The sequence below is a fragment of the Centroberyx affinis genome, unplaced genomic scaffold (genome assembly GCF_046629955.1).
Source record: "Centroberyx affinis isolate AG114_WGS23_722 - 3 ecotype Tasmania unplaced genomic scaffold, CSIRO-AGI_Caff_v1 ptg002105l_1, whole genome shotgun sequence".
NCBI lineage: Eukaryota > Metazoa > Chordata > Actinopteri > Beryciformes > Berycidae > Centroberyx > Centroberyx affinis.
Window position 1 is genome coordinate 119,017 of NW_027280430.1, and position 18,039 is coordinate 137,055.

The window sequence follows — 18,039 nt, forward strand, 5'->3', positions numbered from 1 at the left end:
AACAATGACAACATACCTTCTCTTCGATGAGTCGCTGTTCTCTTTTCCTTTCAGACGAGCACATGAGCGTCCTCCTCCACACCCCCACAGAATGCACCCAAACTACGGCCATGGACACCACATCCACGTGCCACAGACTATGTCATCCCACCCTCGCCAGCCTGAGCAGAGGACAGCTTGGTCAGTATCAAAAACAGAGAGGCCTGGTGGATGACTCATTTTTAATCCTAACCTAATCCTGGTTGAATATCAGCAAATCAAACATCAGTTTCAGTGTGGTGCTGCATTTTCTTGGTGTTGTTTTCACCTGTAGTAGAAATAAATTTGATATTTTAATGATGACTGCTATTTATGTTTTTGTCGATAGGGAGCTGGGCATAGAGGCTGGAGTGACTGTGGCACCGTACCCTTCAGGGCACCTGCACTCCCACCTGCCCCACTACCACCCTCCCCCCAGACTGCACCACTTCCCCATCCCCTTCATGGTGAGAGAAACACTGACCACACATGCATATATTAGCATAAATGAGAAAGAATCACTTTTATTTGAAGTCTGGCTTAGATTAATGATGTTAGGCCCTTATTTATAACATCAGTTATTTCAAGGATGGTTTGGTGAACCATATGAATAATGCATTAGCAATTAATAGTGGCTCATCAGGCATTTCAAGTGCACACTCAACAAATCCAGAAGCCTTGAGACAAACCATGCACATATAGTTGGCAGTTTCCTGACGTTATTGCTTTTTTCCATGGCCGCCCCCCAAAGCATCCAAACGTTAGTTGTGTTCTAAAAACAGTTCTCCGCCACCAGCGCATCTACACATACTGCACATAAAGTCAGGGTGCTGTTGCATTTTTCCAAGTGTCTTCTGAGCTCCTGAGAGTGTCTGTAGTTCACCATCCAGAGCTCACCATTTGTTAGCATAAATATATGACCTTCGTCGTATTTGCCATGTAAACCCATTCAAACTGAATATAACATTGGTTTTATGAACACCGCCACCAATGCTTAACCGGAAACGCTGTGTGCAACGTAATGTGTGATGCAGACATGTTCAATTTGGATTGGACTCCTAAAACACACAGTGTCTAAAACACGAGCTGCATAGTTTAGAGGAGACACACGTCTTCTGCCACCAAATCGTTGAAAATAACTGAAAAAAAGCGCAGGCACAGTCAAAAAAACATCATTTGTGATCATGGCCTTAAAACTGTTGTAGACCCACTGTCATTGCATGTATTATGACATTTGTGATTAAGAATATTCTTCAAATATAGTGATAATTCATATTTGACAGTCATATTGCTCAGCCACTAATAGTATACATTATATTGACCACTGACCAGAATCTTCAAATTCAGTCAAAAAAGATATGCAAAAAGTATGGAATTATGAAATGGAAGATGTATAGGAGCCTTTGGTTCAGGAGAAAGAGTGAAGTAATTTATGAATGGACATGAAGTCAGTGAGTCAATGGTGGCCTGTGAGAAAATGTCTTCCTGAGGCTAAACATAAAGTCTGATGTTGTGCATCCTCCCTCACAGCACACTGGCATATCTGAAGTGACCTACCCGCACATTCGGTACATCTCATCTAGAATGACTGGCTTTGGAAGAACTTATGAGGTAAGGTTTTTTCAAAAGGCATCTGGCATGTTTGCCAATGTGTTTGTATTTGTCCCAGGACAAATAAACCAAATACAAACAGTATTTGTGTCTTCATTACCACATAACTGATCATTGTCTTGATCTTGTTTTGATCAGGTGAGAGGCACAGTAATCTCCTATGGTTGTATCCAAAGTTAAAGTTGATTTGCCACTTGCAGGTATTAAAGATGCATACATTGGATTTGGATGAATGCAGCGCTCATAAGGAGGGAGAGGGGGGGACAGGAGAAGGGAGAAAACTGCAGCATCAGTAACAAGACTGAACAGGCCTATTTTGTACAATAAGAACATAACATAGAGTAGTGGTAAAAAAAAACCATTCAGCTTCAGCTGTTTACAGTCATAATGCAGTTGCCAGAAGCTGTCAGAAGCACAATATAATATAGTGCAAGTGTATACAATGAAAATGCCATGTTAAACACTGCCGTGCGCTGGAAAAAACTCTTGTTTGACCCCCTTTGCTTGTGGTTGCTTCATTTCCTCGACCATAGAGCAGCCAACAGCTTGTTGGCTCAGTGGGTGGAATCACCACAAGCCCCAGGGTGCACAAGTGCATCCTGGAGAGGGAGTAATCTAAATTTTTACAAATTTTGCAAGTACATTAAATTTGTCACATCAGGCAGTGCAGTGCAGCATACATACAAAGGCTGAATACACAACCTTTGGCAGAGCCTGCACTCAGAACAGGCATGGCTGACTTGTGATCATTAATTTTCTCCTTTTGTGGTTATTTGTTAAAGTCTAAAATCCATTTGCATATTGAGTCACAGAGTTTCACCACTAAATTAGAGGGGATTGCTGAATTAAAGCTAAGCTGTAGTCTCTAAAAAGCATCCATGCAGAAGTGTGCCGTCTGTCCAGGTGTGCAGCAACTTCGTGCAGGGCAAGGGTAATTGCATCCTCAAGAGAACAAAAGCTGTGTGTGTGTGTGTGTGTGTGTGTGTGTGTGTGTGTGTGTGTGTGTGTGTGTGTGTGTGTGTGTGTGTGTGTGTGTGTGTGTGTGTGTGTGTGTGAGTGTGAGTTGTCAGTCTCATAGTGGGTCTGTTATTTTACTCTTTCCATTCAGGATCTGCTGCATTTAGAGGAACGATTGGGGACTGTGAACCGAGGGGCCTCTCAGGGAACCATAGAGAGGTGCACTTACCCACACAAGTACAAAAAGGTGAGAATATTGGTGTGTGCAAGTGTGTAGCTATGATTGCATAAGTGGGTGTACATGACCATGTTATTTTATGGAGTTTGTAGATATATATTTTTGCATGTCTGTAACAGTTTATTCTGGGACAGAGTGCACAGTGGTCTTTTGTGCTCGTTTCAAAAGCCTGATGTATTGCCAGCTTTTAGTCAAGTACTGTAGTGTCCTTTAACAGAGATTTCAGCTATAAAGACATTGTTGGGGAAAGATTTCCGTAGAGATTTCCAAATGTATCTAAATAAGCAATCTAACACCCTGCCACCCAATACAGAAGGTGTTGGAGAGAGACATTGACGAACAGTTAACCCCTGAAGCATGGGCATCTATTGGGAAAAATATGCACGCAACCCCAGAATCGGTGAGAAATAAATGAACAAATCAATTTGGAAACATGTCTCTGCTCACATGTACAGTAGATGTTAGCGTTAGTCTTGGGGGCCAGGGAATTCGGCTCTAGAATAATAACATTTGCTTCTATAGTATAGAGACAACAGATAGAAAATTGTTCTGTTGCCAGGACAAAATGACCATTCTCTCTGTCCATAAAGGAATATAATGTTTGTTTGTGTTGAAATGCTTGTTCTTTACATAGTAACCCCCCTGTAGGCCATATTGTGTATTTGTAATGTTAACACAGTGTTTTAGTTTAGCAATTTTATTAGTATTTTACAGAAAATGATCATAAATGCTCTAGGGCTCTAGGTGTAACCCCCATATGTGATGAATCTGCTGAGGCAACTTTGCTGATTGATGCCGCATATCTGAAGTGATGTATTCTATGTTTTTCACAAACAGAGAAAGCTGCATGGTAAGCAAGACGAAGATGAGGGGGCAGATGAAGACACAGAGGAAAAATGTACCATCTGTCTGTCAATATTGGAGGAAGGGGAGGATGTCAGGTAAATGGCCCATCTCCTGGGTGTTTGCACTTATTGCTGCTTACAGTTGTGTGTTCAATTATGCTTTCATGGGCACGTGAGTGTGAGCATGTGAACGCAGACATGTGGGATGTCACGTACGGTTGTTCTACTTTACCATCGTCTCCTGATGGGCTCTAGAGATTATTTTTCAAAACCCAAAACTATAGTAATCAGCAGAAAAACCATCTACCAAGTGCCTCAAAATTACTGGACTCATGGAAAAACATTTGGCACTCACTCACTCATATTTCTTAAAGAGGATTTTCTGCCCTCTGTTGGTACAAAATTAATTATGAATGGCACGTTTGATTTTTGTCCTTGATTTTGTGTAGTAAACCAAACTGAGGCAGGGTTTTCATAAATTTACATATCAGTATGTATCCAGTTCACTGAGTTTATATGACCTTGGATTTTCAATCTATAACAAACTATTTGACTGTATTTCTTGACAAAGAAATGGCTTATACCTTGAAGTAATATGAGTGAAGGCCATTATAGGAAAACACTAAGACAACTTTTCTTTATTAGATTGTCTTGTTGGTAAATTGTGTTTTACTGTCTCAACTAGAGAGGCTAGATTTATTTTTGTTCAGTCTGATTGTTTTTCTTTCTTATCAAAATAGAGGTTTGATCATATTTTAAGTCCCCACAGTCAGAATTTGATATCAAAATGAAGCACAGTATCTTGGGGTTTCACAATCATTTAACATAAAATTTACACCTTTCTCTTGTTTTTAAGATATTCACATTGGATAAAAGTATATGAATTGAGAACTGTTCTGTGGTAAAGACTGTGGTAATACAGGATATGAAGGATACAAAATAATAGGAATACAATTTGACTTTGGCCCATGCTTACCCACAGTCTGTTGCCCTCAGATCTGTTTGTAGGGTATTCTGAAGACAAAGGCCATGAGGACTGAAAAGTGCCTCTTAAAGTTTACAGCTAAAAGATTCGAGGGCCCTGCTAGGAGCGTTAAAAATACATCACATGCATAACCTGGGGGTAAATCATTACGGCAATAAATAACTAATAAATTAATCTGTAAATCAGTTGTAAAACTAACAGGCGGCAGCTTTGGGGGAATGGGAGCAACTCAACCATAGGGGTAACTCGCTCTCTATCTGGTCTTCCTCTGGATTCAAGCAGAAGTGATTTATTGCACTTTTTGGTTGACCAGGGAAAAGGCCTGGCAGCATTCTTAGCCTCCTGGTTATAAAAGCATGAAGTATTTGTTTTATATTTATTACGGGATGGAAATAGGGAAGAAATATGTGAAATGCTAAAAAAAAGCAGATTTTGTTTAAATGTGACTCAAAGGTAAGACTGACACGGTTTATAAGCACACCGACATCCCTTCTCTATTTTTCATACTTCTCTGTTTCCCACTCCAGACGCCTACCATGTATGCACCTCTTCCATCAGCTGTGTGTGGACCAGTGGCTCCTTACCAATAAGAAGTGCCCCATCTGCAGAGTGGACATTGAGGCGCAGTTGTCTGCTGAGAGTTGATGCTGTTTTTTCTAACAACCCTTTTGTTGAAATTTTCTTTTTTGTTGTTGATCATTTTAATTTTCTCTTCAGTACTGCAGTCAACCAAAGATGGCATGAATTACCTGCGCAGCTCTACTATGAGAAAAACAAAAAATTAAAAAACATCTGACAAAAAAGCATTGAGCCTAGAGTGCCAGCTATCACCTATTATTACAACAGCTAGAATTCTCCATTAAGGGTTTAAAATTTTATTGTATTTATAAAGCTTTTATGTAGCTTTTGATTGTTTCCTCAAATGTCATTTTTTTGTTTTGTTTTCTGCATGTTTCCTTGCAATGCATTTCTTTGCACATATAACGTGGGCTTAACACGGCCTAACAACTTGCAGGTGAGGATAGCTGCTCTAGTAAAGAAGCATTTCTGTAAACCTAATGCCTTGCTTTACTGGAATAGAATGTCAACCTCCATTTTAAAAACATTGCAGGATTCATTTTACCAGTCATTGTATTGATTAGTTTATGTTTAGAAGATGTGGATTGTTAGTGAAAGATGTTTTTTAAGTAAATCAAGACATTCCTAACTAGGAAAATATGTTAACAGATCAGCTGCTGTATTAGTGCACACCCAGTATTTCTAGAGTGGAAATAAACTCCAATGTTCACCTCACTCCCAGAATATGCACATGCTTGGCTACCATTACACCTCCCTCCTGCACCTTCATTTTGACTAAACACCATTAACAAGTCATCTAATGTATTTTAGAGGAAAAAAGAAAATGAATGTCACATCCCTCTCTTGACTGTTCTTTCTAAAGTTGAATGATTGTTGGGGTCTGCTGTGAATCTTGTCTGCGTTTTGTTGGGATTTATCCCTGCAGATGGGCCCAAGATGGTGAGCTGGGTTCTTACAAAGGGATCTCAGGCCCAAACGTGTAACAATTTTCACATGAGCCTGCAACCTTAGATCATTTGTCGATTTGATACTGACAGTGGCATTGGCTTTATTCATTCTTGGTTTTTTTTATTTGATCCCTGTTTCTTTGCTCAGAGGGAAATACACAGCTCAATTCGGGGTAATAATTTGCTGTTTATTCTCACAATCCAAATCATGATTTTATCCACCCTCTCTTTTGTCTCTCTGTAATTATGCAGCAGTCTCCGTTTGTGCTGCTGGGGAAAGGATAACACTAATACTCTTTGACTAACTCACTTGCATAGACTTGCACAAGAGAGAAAAAGATAGGAGTGTAGTTGTGAATACGACAGTGCGCTGAGGCCATGTATTTCCACTCTGAATATTTAAAAAAGAAAAGAAGAAAAAAAACTAACATTTTGAATGGAGTGTTGGAATGCAGTACTTAAAGCAGGTATCCATGCATTCATCGACTTAATGGCACCAGGATCATATTCTGTGGGATTTATATTAGTTTTAAAAAATAATATTAATAAACTTGGATAACTCTTTCTTGAGTCCTTTCCTTTGGTGTTCTGTTTGAAAATGAGTGAATGTTGGGTTCTTGAATTGAAGAAATTGTCATGCTGTTGTTGCTGTTCAAGCGTAGTGTGGTGCCTTTAGAGCTTTGAAATCCTTGCTGAGTATTGAATATACTCCTGTGTGAAAATGTATATTAGAGTCCCAACCTTGTAACATCTTGTGCTTGCTCAAGTATGCATTGTAAATGACTGAGCATTCAGTTCAGGCCATATGAAATGCAATATTTTGAAAAACGTAAAGGCCCAATAGAGTTCACTGTCTGGTTACACAAACAAATAACTATTCCTGGATTTAGGATGCATTCTGTATTTCAGTAATACTACTGGCCTCTTCTGGATTATATTTGTAAGAAAGTGCACAATTTCAGATCCTGTTTCCTCCTAGTTTAAGTTCAGTTTTAATTTTTATTTGTCCCAACGGGCAATTTGTTTTGCAGCAAGTATTAAAACATACAGTAAATAAGACAGGCACAAGAAACAACAGACATACAATAGGTGCCTTACAGGAAGGTGAGGAGCTGTAGTTTCTTCTGGTGCAATCCGTGATTGCCACTGTTGATCCTTTGATTTGAGCAAAACTGATTTATTAATAGGAGTTAGTAATGAGAATTTTGAGTTAGTAATTCAACAAAATTATGAACGCCATAGGTCACTATATATTTTATGGCTCTCAGAGTAAAATGGTATTTATGCTACACATCAGTTGTCGATGTTGAGCAATTTGCACATTTGAGAGAGGTGTAAAAACTGACCTTGTAATAGAATGACTACAATGCAATAATAGCTACAGGCACTACACACTCTGCCTGTTTCCCAGCCTTGAATATCTAGCTCACATCACTGAAGTAGGCTATACCTCCATGCTTCTTAACTTGTATGGTCCATTTACCTGCCGTATTCAATTTCTTATTCCAGAACTCTGGATCAAAATAATTGAAGTCCAGTAGTTGTTATTTTGCTTCAAATCCAGTTTCTTATTGTCCAGCGAGTATGGAAAGCCATTCCTACCCCAAATCTAGTCCAAAAATGTATTTTCTGTCCCCCCCATTTAAATTAGTGAGAACGTCTGCCAGGATGAAAGTTGTGGTGTTTCCAGGCTGATGTAACCAATGATGGCTGAGGAGAAACCCATAATGAAGGTAGAGAGGTTAGGAGCATGAGCAGGGATATATGTTCAGGGTTTTTGTGAGTTAGCCTGATGGAGGAATAAGTAAAAAGTAAGACTGAAGTTTAGGGTAACAAAGTCAAAAGACAAATTACTAAGAGGCGTAGCACCTACTGCAGTCACAGGGTGGAAATGGAGCCCTAAAGAAACAGCTGAGCAAGTACAACTGGCATCTAGACAAAGTGATGTTGTAGGTCTAGTCCAACAGAGTCATGGAGCGTTTGGCACAAGCAGGCTAGTACAGTAGGGAAGCAGCCAGTACATGAACTGGCAAAGTGTAGAGAGGAACAGGTTTTACTGAAAGTGTGGAACATGGAGAGATCTGCATTACATCCATAGTGAGCAGCCTGTGATGTGCTGCCATCATCCTAAAATCTCAACCTGATCAGGTGAAGAAGCTTTGTCTTCTGTGTTCAGACAACAGCAACACATAAACATCCTGTCAGGGTGCAAAATTAGCCTTTTCCACGGTCGATACACTTGCATAACCAAGTGTTCAGATTTCTGGCAGCAGAAATTGATCGTAAACACGCAGTAATCAATTCTGTGCTGGCGAGGAGGAAAAAAAATCTATGCTTTACAGAGTGTCTGTGTGTGAAGGTGAACTAAACTGGAAAGACTTGAGTAGAGTCTGGGCAGATAGGGGAGAGCATGAGCAAACACACAGTAGGCCGACACATTACAGAGACAGTCTGCACCTGAACTAGTATTGTGGTTCAATACACAGCAGGGTGTTTACTCTGTACAGCTCACTGTGCCATGGGAAGGCGTAATAGATGAGGCATGAGAAAAGAAGAAGCTGAGTTGGATTGAACTCACAGCAGAAGCTGAACAGAGGAACACCATGGAGTGCTCAGTGGAATTTGGATTCTGTGGATTTTGAACTACATACTGTGATATGCCAGTTTACTTAGGGGGATTAATGATTACATTTTACAACAAACCATTAAGGTAAGAAAAGAGAGAAAGGGAACCAGATGTGGCCCAAAATATGGAAGTCCAACTCCATCAAACATAAGCGCCTTGACATTTACAGAGGATCTAACGTTACTATCCTATTGTTATGCTATTTGGATGAGGATCTATATAGAAACCTAGCTTGTATGCAGAGCCTGGCTCGTTTCAAGCCAGCAGACTCAGCCGTCCCATTAACCTCATTTTCCTCTATCCGCCTAGCCAGCTTTCTCCATAGGTGCTCATTCAAGATGAATAATTCAAGGAATTGTTACATCAGAGCCTGTATATTGGTCATAAAATATCAATATCAACTCACTAAAATAATTTATTTGAAGCTAGATAAATAAATATATTCAATCACTATTTTTGCCCCAGTTATTGAGTTGTTGGATTACAGCTGCAGAAAATACATCTTTCAGTGGCGAGGGCCAATGTGATAATAAACACGTAAAGATGGATTGATCAAGTAATTTAATGGGTCCTCTTATAAAAAAAACAAAACACAAGCAATATACAATATTACATGCTTTATTAAAAGACTCTTATCCGCTATTTTTTTTTATATTGCACAAGGATGTCTTCACTCATCCAGGATCAAACTATCTTTGATGATGCTGAAGATCTATGACAGAAGTCCCAGCAGTTTTAATGACTAGAGCATAATGTGGTTATTTGATTAAAAAACAAAATACTAAGGAATGTGTAAGTAATGCAAAAGCAGTGCAATAGATGTATAGAAAAGGTAGAGCAAAAGCAAAAGGAAATCCTTTGTAGTGCCATGGAAAAAATGTCAACAAAGATATTTTTTTCTTTCACCTGAAAGTTTGCGCTTGATAAAACAAAAATCCTCTCACCCCAGTCTGTGATAACTAGTATTATTCATCTGTGACTGAGCTAAAAACAAAAAAACAGCCCTACGAGTATCAAAAGCAAAGGAAAAGTAGAATACTAAGATCCTTCAGAGAAAATACACTAAAAAAAAATTAATTTAAATTTTAACCAACAATAGACGTACTCCTACATATCAACAGATATACATAATCAGATCTAAAATGCCTGTATTATAATTTCATGTAAACACATTATTCTCCTCAGTAACTAGGCTTATTGCTAGTTTGGCAATCTGTCCTTCATAAACTTGATTTACTGGCTGCGGCGTGAACAAGTGACGATGTCTGTGTGTCCAAGGTAGTACCTATACTGATAAAGTGCTAATAAACCACAGACAACATGCTCAGGATACAGTATACATGGCCTTTACTCTGGCCTAAGATATACTGGTCTGACATAAAAACATGGAAAATATGAAGGGGGCATTCTCATGATTCACCGGTTTACTGTCTTCCTGTCTTCTGCGATTGCATTTGTAGAACAGAACCAATTTATTTCTTGTTTTGGTGATTAAAACCTTTCCATTACGCTATATTTTTTCAAATTGAAAGCGTTACTAGATTATAAAATCACAGTGTAATGAATGACTGAATGTTCATTCCCTGTAATTAGTTTTTGTTTGGTGTCACAATAAATATTCGCATCAATTCAATTTCCAGCAATGAGACAGCGAGTTCTGGACAAACCGCCTTTGATTCAGCAATCAAACTTTCATCTAAAATGACACGATGAAAATAAAATCACAGCCTGGTCCCACAGATTACGCATACTTCATTTCAATGCTTCAAAATAGTTTAGCTCAAAACCTCAGCAAGGTGAAAATGACGGTAAGGAGAACGTAGAAAGCTATAAATACAATAAATAGTTTTTGTTCAGTACTCGGAGAGACTGTGGAGGAGAACAGCCCCTGGAGTCAAACAGTCTTCTTGTCTTCAAAGCACAGCCTCATTTTCAAGCCTGACGTTCTTCTGGTCTGCTGTAACCCAAAGTTACATTCAGTCACTACGATGCAGTAGTGGAGAAAATGGTGAGTTTCTCTCCGTAAGAAATCTCACACTGGTTGTCTCTCTCTCTCTCTCTTTCGCTGACTGTCAGCTCCATCCCCTCCTTTGAGAGAGTCAGTAGAGATGCATGTGCTGCACAAATCAACTGGCAGCTCCTAGATCTTGCTGACGTAGTTGTTGGGGAAAAGTCCCTGCTTTCCACGAAGTCTTCCTGTCCACCATCCGGACGCATCTGGTCAACAGAGAGGACTGATTAGGGTCCACAGTTCATACTGAGAAGATCTCATATAATATCTTGACACAGGACAAGTGTGCTCACACATTTTAATCAATTAGAATATGCTGTCATCATGCAGGGGCGGAGCCAAAGGGGTGGCTGGGGTGATGGGCCACCCTTGGTACCATTCCAAATTTTCTTGTACATCATTGGCTGTTTAACTCTGATTGACACATTGAAATTGCCTGAAATGTAAGATTGCATTGTTTGAAGTGACCAAGGCGCCTTTTTTGACAGAGAGAAATGCTGAAGAGTGTGACAGGTGTCGATATTATGTTTCTTTATATATTTTTACTATATATTTACTCCAGTCCAGAGTCTGCTTTCACCTAAATAATCACTGGACAATACAAGTCAAATGAGTCCTTGTAGTAATAGAAAATTTGTCCTGCAGGTAATAATTTGTTTAATAATTTGTTTCTGAGCATATTCAAACTTATTTGCTGAATCTTGAGTACACACAACTGATTAAAAACAATCAAACTATATTGCATATACTGTATATATGGTCCTTGCTTATTCTTATGGCCAACCACTGCCCCAAAAATTCCTAGAATCACCACTGTTATCATGATAAGCATGATAAATAAATCCCAACTTTGATTTGGGTTATGTAGTACTATTTGTTTCTGGTCACATGCTCACCCTCCTTAATGATGTCAATAACGTCGTCAGCATTGAAGCTGAGCTCATCTGTGTCCTGGGCGTCGTAGGCATACAGGGCTTTGCACTGGGGCACCTGGGGTTTGGGTTTGGGTGCGGGTTTGGGTCGCCCTCCTCCTGGCGGAGGCCTGCTGGCTGACGGCCTGTGGGCTCTGAGACGGGACAAGGCACAGAGGGAAACCACAGGACTGTCAGGGTCTGTACAAGGAACTTTCTGTAGTGTGGTGCTAAAGGAAAGATTCAGTTCACTGTGTAGCGACAGCCGTGAAGTTAGAGCAGAAGCTGTATCCTGGTGAGTTTGTGTAATATTATGGTTTCATGGAGTACATACAGAATATGTATGTGCGCAGAGTAGGCTACTATCATGCTGTGAAAACCTCATAACTCCAATTTTGGTGATTTTCATGTTTTCACTTCAATTGAAGGATTACACGATCCACTCTGGGTTGAGAAAATTTTCCAACCTCTTGGCCTTATGAAAGCCTTACAAAACTCATTGGATAATGTCAAGAATGCATTGTCATCAAGTTAAAGAGATGGCAGTTTTTCTTAGTTTCTGAAAAGTTGACATGTTTGGAGATAAAAGGTTTTCACCTGACTGTGACCATAAGTCACACTGGATAAACATGTGGCAGACAGATATATGAGCACATAATGAATACATGTTTATGGTAGTGTTGAGTGCATGATGCTTCCCAGTTCAGTACAGCTGTTCATAATTCAGCCACAAGATGGTGATCTACTGCATGCTATACAGTATCTCTGCCTGCACAAATTAACTGAGACAAAACAGTCCAAGTCTGCACACTTCATAAAGCCTCTGAGAGCAGAGAGTCCAGAATCAGTGCTGCCTTTCAGATCACAGTGAAATCAATCAGGGCCTCGTAGTGCTCCAGACTTGTTCTTGAAAAACCCTGTTGTACAGTTCGAATGCAATGTAGACAAAACATTGCAAGATTTTGTTTTTTCAAATGTATTCAAATAAAATGTCAAATTTCACACAGAGTGAACCGATACACAACACCTGAGGATAAACTAATTCAAACAGCTCAAGGTTATCTGTATTTTTGCCACAACTGACATCACCCCAGTTTGGGACCCAGGAGTTAGCAGACAGTGGAATAGTTAGTGATTTTGAACTTTTAAAAGAGGCTAAGATTCATGATCCAAAAGACAATTTTCCCATGACTGCTAACATCTTACTGGGCTTTGATGTTTTCCTTATCATAGGAAGGAATAAGGAATATTGTGTCCTCCAATCAGAAGATAGGCTTAGCCAGGGGGCAATTTGGGCACATGGTGTATTAACCTTTTAAATTTGTTCCTGTGTGTGTGCTTGAATGTGTGCTTTCATTTTAATTTTTCATTTCATTAGTAAAGAGGATCACTGACAAAACATTAGCCGGAGGAAGAAGTGGACGTCAAGGATTCTCTTTACTCATTCCAAAAAAATGAAAGACATCCCCTTTGGTAACAGTAAAATGAAAGAAAACATCCCCTTTATCACCCCCTTTGTTGAATTTGAACCAATTGCCCAATGGGCTAAGCCTTCTTCTGATTTCACCTTTAGCGGTTAGAAAACTAAAAGTACAAGCCAAGAGGAGAAGCATCTACACATCCTGCTACTGAGAGCTTTCCTAAACCTGAACCACCACCCAAAACACTGCAAACACCCAAACTCACATTCCTCCATTTGAAGCTGTCCGTCTGTCTCCATTACTACAAAAGAATAAATTATCCAAATTATGCCAAATTATAGACACGTGCGTATGTTTGTGTGTGTGTGTGTGTGTGTTTGCAAAGAAATGTTTGTGGTACTGCATGTGAAGTGAGACACTCTACCATACTGACAAACAGATCCTCATATATTCCCCAGCAGCCATATTATATAACCGCACACTGTTTGTTGAAAAATACACAATATTTGTAAATTACAAACTAAAATATATCTCCTGGCAGATGCATATATGAGCTACTATATATATATATTCCATTCATCTGTGGGTAATAAGTCAGGATAGGAAGGATGTTCGTACTTTACTTTTCTTGATTCATGTTATATCACTTTTTGCTTTCATACCACTCTGAACTATCTAGCTACTTACCCTACTGATGCTTGAGGAATGTTCACTTATTTTACTGTTGCACTTTATTGTAAGTCACTCTGCATAAGAGCGTCTGCTAAATGCCTAAATTGTAAACTTTAATTGTAAAAAGTCACCAGTTTCTTTGTGAGAGCCTGCAGTGTGTATGTGCCTGTTCCTCACCCTGCAGCTCCCTGCTCTGGGACCCGCAGACAGTCCAGGTTGGGCTGCGGCCTGTTGCTGCCTCGCTCCTTCAGCTGGTTGATGTTGCTGGGCAGGAAGGGGCGGGTCGAGTTGCCGGACGATGGAGGCCTCGGGTTGGGATGGCCTCCGTGCTGCGAGGCGTTCCTCTGATTGGCTATGTGGTTGATGTTTTTCAGTCCACCGTTCTGGTGAGCAACTGGGGAAAAAAAGAAGATATGGATGGGTTATGTTGTGTTTAAAGATCAAATCAACACTAAATCACATAAGGCAGAAAATTGCTATTGCTGAATTCCAATCTGATGTCAAAGCAGGTGTTTTCCATCAGCTGTCAAAGGCAAAAGATGACATTCAGATCCTGTGAGATGGAGGCAAAAAACACTGCACAGGCACCTGGGGGACCCGGCGCTGCCCGGGACGGGATGTTCTGGTGGGTTCTGGACACGTTGGAGCGGCTCTGACTGAAGCTCTTCCTGGTGGGGCCTGAGAATCAGATTCCCAACATGTAAACACAAAATACAAACAGCAAAAACATTCAGATTCACATACCAAACGAGACGAAAACAGGAGAAAATACAGTGATCATACCCAAGAGCTGTTATTTTTAGCAGATGTGTGTGAATATGAAGGTAGTTCATGTTCTCTGGGTCTGTTGGTACTCACGTGTGTTCTTTGGAAGTCCAGGGCCGATGCTGACCTGCAGGGTTTTGCTGGAGGGCTTCAGCACAGCCATGTCTCCCTGACCCTGGGCGAACATCACCTGCCTGGAGCCGCCCGCACTCAGGAAGCCCCAGTTCTCCTTCTTCAGCTTCAGCTCCAGTCTGAGGGACAGCACAGAGCTCCGACTTACATAACTGGTGTATTTGACCCCAGACACCGTATCACTGTAGTATACTGTTCATGCCTAATGTACTTAATCCTCATTGAAGTGGTGATCATAGTGACTTGATTGCCTTATTTTGTTTAGCTAGGGTTTTTGAAATGCTGATTAATTCACAACAAAAGTCACACTTTAACACTTTAGATTAGGGAACACATATTGACTATTAACATGCATATTAGTAGTGTATTGGTTCATTATTAGTCATTACAAACCACTTATTAGCACATTATTCTGCACTATTGTATTCTACAAGTATAGCCCATTAACTATGAGTTTCCCTAAATAGCTTCCTCATTTGTGTTTATAGCAGTCAGTAAGGAAGTTGTTGAACATAATTGGGCTCTTAGTATGCTTTACTCAGTATGGGGCTCATGAGGTGCTAGTATCACATATTATTGAAGGAAAATTATCAAACTATTGAAGGAAGACCCATAGTTAATAGTTAATATGTGTTCCCTAATCTAAAGTGTTACCAAGTCATTTTATGGGTCAATATTAAATATGCATCAGTCTGACTTTAAGTCTGGCAATTGTTTCTTTTGGAATCCAGCAACAGTTTTGCAGCAAGCATTTAAATAATAATTAGGGGTCCAAGCACATAGTGCTGGGAACCCTGTTGTTTTCAGAAGTAACTACTTAGTGTCAAATAAATTTTAAGCTGTGAATGAAGAAAACATTAAAATAAAGAAGTCATCCCCAGTATAATAACATATGAAATTGAAATGATTCCTAAGGGGAAATTTGGTTATTGAGGGGAAATATAGTGTTTCTGACTGCTATTGATGGATACAATGGTTGCGTTCATGTAATTTGATTCAGGAAATATTTTGTGTGCATTTACTTACGTGTTACTAAACTTGAGTGGTAGCTTCCTCTGGGTCTTCTCCTCAAACCTGCGGGCCAGTAAGCTGATGAACTCGGTCTTAAAGGCACACTCCAGCAGGCTGTCATACTCCTGCTCATGCAGGATCATGAGATCGTCCTGCATCGTGCTGCAAGGGGGACACAACAGTCAGGGAGAAGCTCATCTAGAATACAAAACCTAAAATTCATCCTGGCATCAGATGGGAAACAAATCTGACTGGGGATATATTCACAGAAGTTACATCCGTGAGAGCATCGTATTAAGGTAAGTATAGGCGGATGCAATTACCATCTGTTTGTTTTGTTGATTTCACAAAGACACCCGGAACCTTAACTGTTCTGCTTTGATGGCAGTTCAGATGGAGAGTCTGCATCGGCTTTTGCATACAAAGAGAGAGAGCGACGCAAAGCAGTGTGCATCTAAAGAGGGAAGACAGCTTGTGCCTGTAACCCACACAGGGATACTTTGTTCCTCCCAATGAAGTGCAGTTTTCTCTGATGAGCTTTTTACAACCACCGCTTTCCCTCGCTGCACCACCTGGTTCATATTACCCACCACCCCCCTCTCACACTGACTCAAACGCCACATGCCTGTACCAATAGCTCTGTGATTTGTACCTCTAAAAAACAGTTCAACAGTGTTCCCATCAACAACAAAGCCCCCACAAGTCACGCAGTTTGTTAAATACTCCTTTTATTACTTTCATTCTTTATAGAACTATTCACCATTCCTTCATGGGAATGTTTTGACTGTATGTTACTTCAGTGCAACATTTTAGAGATGTAGACCAAATTACTCTCAATAAGACCTGCACACACAAAGGGACAGACATATACAAGAGGTACAAGAGGTGATTTTAATATACTCCATATGTTGGTGATATCCCTTGTGTGACATTTACAGGAACATGGGAACTCATGTGAGTGGAAATCCAGATTGTGGCTTTGAAGTAGCTGCTCGCCTTTCTGCAAAAGTCTACAGTTTTACATGGTGGGCCCCTGCCTAACAATCTGCCTCTGTTGCATATATGGTGGCCTTTGTAATGGTATATTGTTTTGCTCTGAAACAACTCATCACCCACTGGTTATAATACCTCATGATGGACCAGCAGGAATGTGCCCATCCATATGCGTAAACATAGATTTTATCTTTATATGTGCAAAATTCTGGTGTCCTGTGGATGCAATGAAAAGGCAAGAGAGGGGTTTTAAATTCAATCCTGGGCAAGATGTGGTGTAATGTGCTGATTTTTCTGTATAGTCATCCGGACCCTGGAATGATGCTTCTGGAAAACTCTGGATCCCAATGAAGAGTGTGTGACTGCACACCAGCCTTGAGATAAAGGCATGGGCAGGTTTCACTGTATCCAATGGGGTTAGAGTGAATTTTGCAGCGGTGACGAGTATAGAGGTGCAGTATGTCCGTGGTTAGTTGCAGATCTGATTAGGTGTTTGGGATTAACAAGGCAAATGACCTTTAGGTGGTGCTGCAGGCTTTCATTTAATTATATTACACTGTTACTGACATTTTTACAATCACAATATTTCAATACATATCTTTATCATGATTTTTCATTTGCCTATTGTCACCAATTGTAAGATGGACTTTATATTGATTTTAACGAGATGTAGTTAAAACAATTACTTTCTTCTTTTTTTCATGTTCAGATATGTTCTTGCTTTAATTTGAAAGACAAAGCTACATTTGAAAAGGGAGTTATTCAAATAAGCAATAACTGAACAAAAATCAGTGTACATACAGTATACCGCGTATGTATTTAGGAGCAGTATGGAATAACAATATTCTTTTAACCTATTTGGAGCAGAATAAATAGCATTGTTTTTTTTAAATGCTTCATTATTTTTTTTAATATGTCTGACAGTGTTGTCACAAACCAAGTAATGCTCTCAAAAACAGTGTGGAAATGTTACACAAAGTGAGGACCAAAATATAGATTAGTAGCTATGAACAGATGTGTGTAAATTTTATAAATTATGTATTTTTTTTTGTTTGGAGGATTACAACCCCTTTTGTCCCACCTCTCAAGAATACTGGACTATACTGACTGTGCTTAGCCCCTATTAGCCCCTATTATGACTAGTCTTTACCTGAGAGACACGGCCAAGATCTTCTCCACCTCGATCCGCCTCTTCAGCACCTCGGTCACCTGTCCTTTCTCTGGTCCTTGTTTCACCTTTTCTCTCCCAATCAGGTACATGCACTTTGGTGTCAGGATCAAGTCCCTCTTGATTCCCTAAATACAGCAGAAAACAAC

General features: G+C 39.9%; 2 protein-coding genes across 5 annotated transcripts in view; one reads left to right on the forward strand and one right to left on the reverse strand.

The window, feature by feature from the left end:
* Positions 1-6,730, forward strand: part of rnf111 (ring finger protein 111) — a 32,743-nt gene extending 26,013 nt beyond the window's left edge. For 2 of the 3 annotated variants that reach the window (XM_071531644.1, XM_071531645.1), the window contains exons 9-15: positions 55-180; positions 368-485; positions 1,549-1,629; positions 2,738-2,833; positions 3,138-3,224; positions 3,662-3,765; positions 5,182-6,730. In XM_071531644.1, coding sequence (XP_071387745.1) covers positions 55-180; positions 368-485; positions 1,549-1,629; positions 2,738-2,833; positions 3,138-3,224; positions 3,662-3,765; positions 5,182-5,299 — 730 coding nt within the window. In that variant the 3' untranslated portion in view covers positions 5,300-6,730. The remainder of the gene's footprint in view (positions 1-54; positions 181-367; positions 486-1,548; positions 1,630-2,737; positions 2,834-3,137; positions 3,225-3,661; positions 3,766-5,181) is intronic. The other variant, XM_071531646.1, reaches the window with a different exon arrangement.
* A 441-nt stretch (positions 6,731-7,171) lies between these two features.
* Positions 7,172-18,039, reverse strand: part of myo1ea (myosin IEa) — a 55,234-nt gene continuing 44,366 nt past the window's right edge. Inside the window, exons 22-29 of one of the 2 annotated variants that reach the window (XM_071531636.1) lie at positions 17,873-18,018; positions 15,745-15,891; positions 14,680-14,837; positions 14,410-14,499; positions 13,999-14,215; positions 13,415-13,450; positions 11,714-11,883; positions 7,172-11,023 (exon numbers count right to left, since the gene is read on the reverse strand). In XM_071531636.1, coding sequence (XP_071387737.1) covers positions 10,947-11,023; positions 11,714-11,883; positions 13,415-13,450; positions 13,999-14,215; positions 14,410-14,499; positions 14,680-14,837; positions 15,745-15,891; positions 17,873-18,018 — 1,041 coding nt within the window. In that variant the 3' untranslated portion in view covers positions 7,172-10,946. The remainder of the gene's footprint in view (positions 11,024-11,713; positions 11,884-13,414; positions 13,451-13,998; positions 14,216-14,409; positions 14,500-14,679; positions 14,838-15,744; positions 15,892-17,872; positions 18,019-18,039) is intronic. The other variant, XM_071531637.1, reaches the window with a different exon arrangement.